This window comes from Citrus clementina, unplaced genomic scaffold (genome assembly GCF_000493195.1).
Source record: "Citrus clementina cultivar Clemenules unplaced genomic scaffold, Citrus_clementina_v1.0 scaffold_9, whole genome shotgun sequence".
NCBI classification, from domain to species: Eukaryota; Viridiplantae; Streptophyta; class Magnoliopsida; order Sapindales; family Rutaceae; genus Citrus; species Citrus x clementina.
Genome location: NW_006261964.1, coordinates 7,940,095 through 7,947,031, shown reverse-complemented (window position 1 = coordinate 7,947,031; position 6,937 = coordinate 7,940,095). Strand labels below are relative to the sequence as shown.

Below are 6,937 nucleotides of genomic sequence, written 5' to 3'. Positions count from 1 at the left end.
TCGTGATCTGGGAGCTTAGTTTCACTTCAGTAGAAAAAGCAAAGATTGTTCATTTTCTCATATTTTCAAGGTACAATTTCTAAATTATGAATTCTTATATATTGTATGAGATCGACTCTAAAAAATTTTTTTTTTAAAAAAAAATAAAAACTTATTTTTCTCCAACAACGTCAATTGCTAATTCACTCTGTTTGAACTTTTGTCTGAAGCTTTAGGGTTTGGCCCCAGTTACTCAAAGACACAGGTTCTGTAGAGGAAATGACTATTAGGAATAGTCACTACCCAGAAAGCCCTCATCCGAAATTGACAATTGGCGTAACAATACGTTCTGACCCTGGATTTGTCACTATGCTCCTACAAGATCGAATTGTGGCCTCCAAGTCTTTTGTGAAGATCAATGGTTTGATATTACCCCAGTTTCCGGGGCTCTAGTTGTAAACTTAGGCTACATGATGCAGGCAAGTAGATGTTATGCACAACTTTGACTATTATGAATCCATCATATAACTTAATTATAGTGTTCTTTTATATGTTTATGCAGCTGATTACCAGTGTCGCGTTCAAGAGTGCCTATCACAGAGTGTTGTCAAGAAGGCGAGGCTCAACGATTTCAATTGGAAGTTTTTTATATGAATAACAGTTGCTCGAGACAATATGGTCCAATTAAATAGTTGCTATCCGAAAAAAATCATTCGCACTATCCCCATGTTACTCCAACAGACGTTTACAATAACCAATCCTCAATAGGGAAGAATGAAGGACTCTCAGCGTTGGAAAAAGTTAAGCTACAAGTCGCTGTGGTTAATTAATTATTTGGGACATTTTCCAATTTGGCGGCTTGCAGAATAACTTAGTGATATACTTTGTTGATTCGAGTTGCGAATTTTTATTCTTGTACCATGATTTGGTGCAAAAATTCTGGGGATAAGATAGTGAAGATGCAATATGTTCATATATACATATGAACATATTGCATCTTTCAAACCCAACTCTTAAATTCACCCTATAGTTTCAACAAACAATAAGGTAGTTTTGATAATTTTCTCTGCTTAAAATCAAGTAGAAAGCCAACCCCTAATTTCATAGGGGTGGAGAAAATGCACTATATTTACTAGGTGTTGAAAATTTTCAAACCCAACTCTTGAATTCATCCTATTACTTTTTATGGTGTAATTAGGATCCTATACAAATAATTATTTTTATTAAGAATGAAGTTTGAGGGATAGTTATTATTTGTAATTTTGTATTATATTTTTAGTTGTTTCAATTAAATTATTTTTTAATTATTTTAATTTCATATTGATATTTCAAAGACAGAAAATGGGTCTTCGAGATAAGTCCAACTCACCCAACTAGCACTATACATGGGTTGGATGAGTTGATTTCCAACCAGACTAGTGCCTAAACTTAATTTTTTATGTTCATAAATGCTTATACAAATAGATATGACACATTATGATTTGTTGATTGAAAATATAAATTAGAAATAATTTATGTGGCCATATGACTTTTTTTTATTCAATTGATTATAAAAAAAGTAAGAAAAATGACATATACACCCTTGAAAATTTGAAAAAATGATTATGTACACTCTATTTTTCAGTAAGAGACACCAAAACTCCCTTTTAATTAAAATATTATTTTTAATATTTTATAATAAATAGAAGTATCATATTAAAATAAATGTAACAATATATACATTTTAAAATAATTTCAATATTTTTAAAATATTTTAATACTTTACAACATTAAATTATATTAAACTAAATTTCAAAATAAATCGAAGCATAATTTTAAAATTTAAAATTTAAATTATTTTCAATATTATATAAAATAGTTTTAATATTATTAGTACATGACATGTATTTTATTAAATTTAAAATCTATCTAACCTAAAGATTTATTTACAATTTTTATAATAAGTAAAAATATATTATTAAAATAAATATACTAATTTATCTTTTAAAAATTATTTATATATTAAGAAACGTTCTAATATTATTAGTCTACTAGACATATTAAACTATTTATATTTTATTTATATTTATTAAAATGTTTAAATTCAATATTTTTATTATTATCTATTAAAAATACTATAGTCAAAAAGTGTCTTGATGTTCCGTATTGAAAACTCAAAGTATATATGACCATTTTTTAAAATCTTAAGGATGTTCAGATCCTTTTTTCTAAAAATATCACATAAGTTCGTACAACATTGTTTATCTAAAAGTGTTTGTACTTAATCATTACTCATTTCCTAAATGTATTACATGCTGAAAAAGAAATACATGTATAAATAACTTCAATAGAAAATTGTCAGTCTTCGTAACCATTACAAAGAGAAAGAACTTAGCAAACCTCCCAAAATTAAAGCATAAATCTTGTTTGAAAAAAGAAAGGGATTATATACTCAATGAGGATCATTCATGGTACAGTGTAATTATGACCGTCTCATCATACGTGTTTCATACCACCTAAAATTATTGAGCTGTACAGTAAGTCATTATTTTGTGACTAAAGGATCCAGCTACGGTGCAAGGGGTGCACCATGCCCCTCTTTTTGTCTTTATGTACTGCCACCATTGGATCTAACACAAATGTAGTTTCAAGGTTATGGATGTGTTTATTTAGTTATTAATAATGCAATCCCTATTGTTTAGTGAAAATTTAGAAAACTCAAAGTTTATAAAATTTTACACCAACTTCTTTTTCTTTGAATACTCTTAGTAATAATCATTAATCATCATTGTATTACAGTACTTACTCTCACTAGTTATAATTAAGACATCAAACATGCAAGATGCATCAACAAAGACAACAAAAACTAAGATAGGTTTTGAATTTTTATTAAGGTTCTCACTTTTGGTCATTTACGAATTTTTTTTTAAAAATAAACCTATTGACATAACAAAGAGAAGGTTTACTTATAAAAATAATAACAATAAACCAATTATTAGAAAGCCTTAGGTTAGATTATTCAAAGAGAAAATGAAAAGACATACGGGGGAGAAAGGGGAAGAATACATATAATAAAAGATAAAAAAATCAATTTACTTACATGTTAATTTCATTGTAGATGATAAATAGTGTGCGTAAAAAAATTACATCTATGTAATTTTTTTATATAAAAACTTCAATTCATTATTACTTGTGTATTATAGAGCAAATGAATCCTAAGGTCATAAAGAAATAGCTTGCCAACTTCTTTCTTATTGCTTGCAATTGGTTGATTACAGGTTTAATTGAAAATGGAAAAAATTGGAAGATTGTAAAGGTGAGGGGTGAAAGAAAGAGGAAAAAGAAATTACTTTAATAAACTGTAAATACAGAAGAAAGTAAGGGGTGCTGTCAAAAAGAGGGGCACGGTGCACCTGTTGGACCGTAGCTGGATTTAGGGATGGCAATGGGGAGGGGAGGGGAGGGGACCAATCTCCCCGTACCCATCCCCGATATTTTGCGTATGTCCCCGTCCCCTCCCCATCCCCATCAAAATTGTTTAAGAGAATCCACATCTCCTCCCCGAATAATAACAGGGGATCCCCGAGGGTCCTCGATCCCCGAATAACTAATACATTTTTTTTTGTTTTCGATTTTGAGTTAATCATATTAAAATAAAAAAATTCAAATAAAAGTAAAGTTCGAAATATATCTTACATTAGTATCCATTACAAAAGTCACATACATTAAATTAGTAAGTAACGCAACATGCAAGGGATACAAACTATCATGAACAAATTAATAGCCTAATACAAAATTGTTACAAATAAAATCAAATTTAGATTCAAAATTAACTTTTCAATGGTGGCGTGGGCATTTTATAAATGTGGACTATTCCCTTTACAGCACAATAATTAAGTCGAAGCAAATCAAGAGCAAATATTATATTAGATTAGATATTAAAATTGTGATTTGCTATGGGCAATTATAACATCTAAAAATAAATAAAAAATAGATTTAAGTTTAAAATATTTAATGAATATTCAAATTAAAACAAAAGTTTTGAGCTAATAGAATCTGTTCGGTCTTTTTAATGTCTTAAATAAAAATTTAGGACTTTAATTAGTTAATTAGACCTAAAAGTTTAATAATATAAATATTTTGATATTTTTTTATTTTTATCAGTACTTATAATTTTATAATTCAAATTTTATAATTTATTTACTAGTAATTTTAAAAAATAAAAATTAAATTAAAAATTAAAATGGGGAAATGGGTAGGGGATGGGGATTCCACCTCATCCCCGTCCCCTCCCTGAATAAGAAATTGGGTAAAAAAAATTCCCCGTCCCTTCCCCGAATAAGAAATTGGGTATAAAATTATCCCCATACCCTCCCCAAATAGGAAAAATCCCCGAGGGTACCCGTCCCCGTGGGGATTTTTGCCATCCCTAGCTGGATTAAAGTTTCAAGAAAAAAAAGAAGACTTATGTGACCAAATGGTGGTCTTGATGTGACCAATAGGTGGTCTTGAAGTGCGACTTATTATTTTTTAATTTGAATAAACTAACTTTTTAGAACCCTCAAAACAAGAAAAAAAAAAGACTTATGTGACCAATAGGTGGTCTTGAAGTGCGACTTATTATTTTTTAATTTGAATAAACTACCTAAAAGACTTTGGCATAATTACAAAATCTTCATCGTCTCGGGATTCACAACTCACGAGTAGAAGTCTTTGCAGATAAAAGCAGTTTCAGAAACTACAATGTTTCCATTTTCTCAGCCGTTGAAGCTTCAAAACAGGTTCATAACTTGGGTACGATATTACGTCTGCTTTTGTAAGGCTGCTCCATTTCTGTCAGGTAATTTTGCATGTGGGGCCTTAGGTAATCCTATCTTTTAAAAATGTATTTATTCAGAACATAAACTTGTATACATATATATATGAGGGTCTTTATTTTTTTTAATGGAGACACACTAGTAAATTGTATAGTTTAATAGAATTAATTTTCAATGCACTACAAAATCATGTAATTTATTTATTTGTACTAATTCTGTTAAACCATACAATTTAATACATGTACATATATTTTTTTTGTATTTTACTAACATCATTACTTTAACAACATGATGATGTATGTATGTATATGTATGTGTGTATGTATTAAGAGCTCATGAACTTTGAGATTCCTAAATAGATAATCCCCTAGAATAATTTCAGTTAAGAGAGGTGTACTTAAGATCTTTGATTAGGTTGGGCTAAATTATAAAAACATGACAATAGTTCTCTCACGTTGTTCTTGCAGTCCTCATGTGTAAGCTTTTTTTAGTGAGCACGAACATTTTTTCTAATGATTATTTTGATTCCAGGTTTGTTGATAAGCCGCAAACTCGTAGACTTGGCTATAGTGGGCGTCTTGATAACTTACTTCTCCGACTCCGAATATTCAAAAGTATTCACACTTCAGAAAGCTGCAATATTTACGAGTGTTCAGGATGTAATATTAGCAACTCTTACGATTGTTGCCGCCTGGATTTCGTGTTATGCCATTCGTCCTCTCAGAATCCTCATTTTTTCAACTGTCTCCTACATCCTTGTAAGTTAATATGTTTTGAATTTGCTAAACTTCTAAACAGAGACGAAATTAAAACATATGTCTATCCTTGCAAGCAATATATATATTCAGGGGCGGACCCAGGACTTTATAGTACTTTGAGCTAAATTAAAAATTTATTATTTTGGAGTAAATGTTAAATTTCACAGCATGTAAATATATATATATATATATATATATATATATATATATATATACACACACACACATACCTAATAAGAGGATATTAGGAGCTTTACCCTTATAAAAATAATGCTAGAGATCTCAATAGTTAAATTACAATTGATGTGACATTAATTCATTTTGGCTCCACTTTGATTATAATAATGATTAAGAAAAGCATTTCTAGGATCATAATGTCATGCTATAGAATTAGTTCCAACAATTTTCGTTTCAGGCATTGGGGCTATTGTTCTGTACAGCGTCCAGAGAATTTTCAGAAACCAACTTTGAGCTACTCAACATGATAGGAATTATCCTGTTAGCAGTGGGTGAAGTTGGAGCGGCGCCTCTTTTGGGACCATTTCTTGCCGATCAATTAAGAGAACATGGTAAAGGAGGGAGAACAGAAAATTCAAATGAGGATCAAGTAATGGCTCAGAAAAGAGTGTGGTGGCGGTTTGCCTGGTGCTGTGGTGCAGCTGCGGCATTCTATGCAAATAATATTAAGACATGGAAGAAGACTTTCATGTTCACATTGTTGTTTATGGGGGGCAGTTTGATCCTCTTGTTGTTGGGTATTCCCTTTTATCATAGTAGACAAATACCTCCTATTGACCGTTTTGCTATAATCCGCGTTATTAAAACCTCCCTGAAGAAAAAGCATCTCAATTATCCTCTTTCTCCGGAGCTGTTCTTCAGTAATGATGAGGGAAACGTATTACACTTGTCACCCAGAATCAAATTACTCAGGTATATGCCTAACATGTATACACCCACACCCGGCCCGTGGTCTGGCAAAATTGTCGGGGAGACCCTCTTATTTTTATTAATAATTATATAAACCTCTTTATGGACACATTAATACCCTTTTGTGTTCGGGAATAGTCACACCGACCTCCAAGATTTGTCCAAAAGGGCGTATTTATAAACGCGTCTGGGTGATCCTTTTGCCAAACCATGAGCTGTCGCTTTCTATTTTCCTAAAAAATTACCAATAAATTAATTCTTTGAATTGCAGATGGATAGACAAAGCGGCAATTATAGAGACATCAAGTACTTCTAACGAACAAGAAGAGGCAGGCACACTTTGCACTGTGGCCCACGTCAGGGAGTCAAAATCTCTTCTTAAATTGTTGCCATTGTGGTCTAGCTTCATTGTGTTTGGATTGGTTCTGTCAGCAGGAAATACATTTTTTCCTGAGCAGGGAGCCAACATGATTTCTG

The 6,937-nt window shown here is 31.1% G+C and overlaps 1 protein-coding gene across 1 annotated transcript in view; it reads left to right on the top strand.

The window, feature by feature from the left end:
* Positions 1 to 4,701: 4,701 nt before the first annotated feature.
* LOC18032832 (protein NRT1/ PTR FAMILY 8.3) overlaps positions 4,702 to 6,937 on the top strand; it is a 3,012-nt gene continuing 776 nt past the window's right edge. The window contains exons 1-4 of the mRNA XM_006420401.2: positions 4,702 to 4,798; positions 5,307 to 5,533; positions 5,949 to 6,463; positions 6,732 to 6,882. Coding sequence (XP_006420464.2) covers positions 4,702 to 4,798; positions 5,307 to 5,533; positions 5,949 to 6,463; positions 6,732 to 6,882 — 990 coding nt within the window. The remainder of the gene's footprint in view (positions 4,799 to 5,306; positions 5,534 to 5,948; positions 6,464 to 6,731; positions 6,883 to 6,937) is intronic.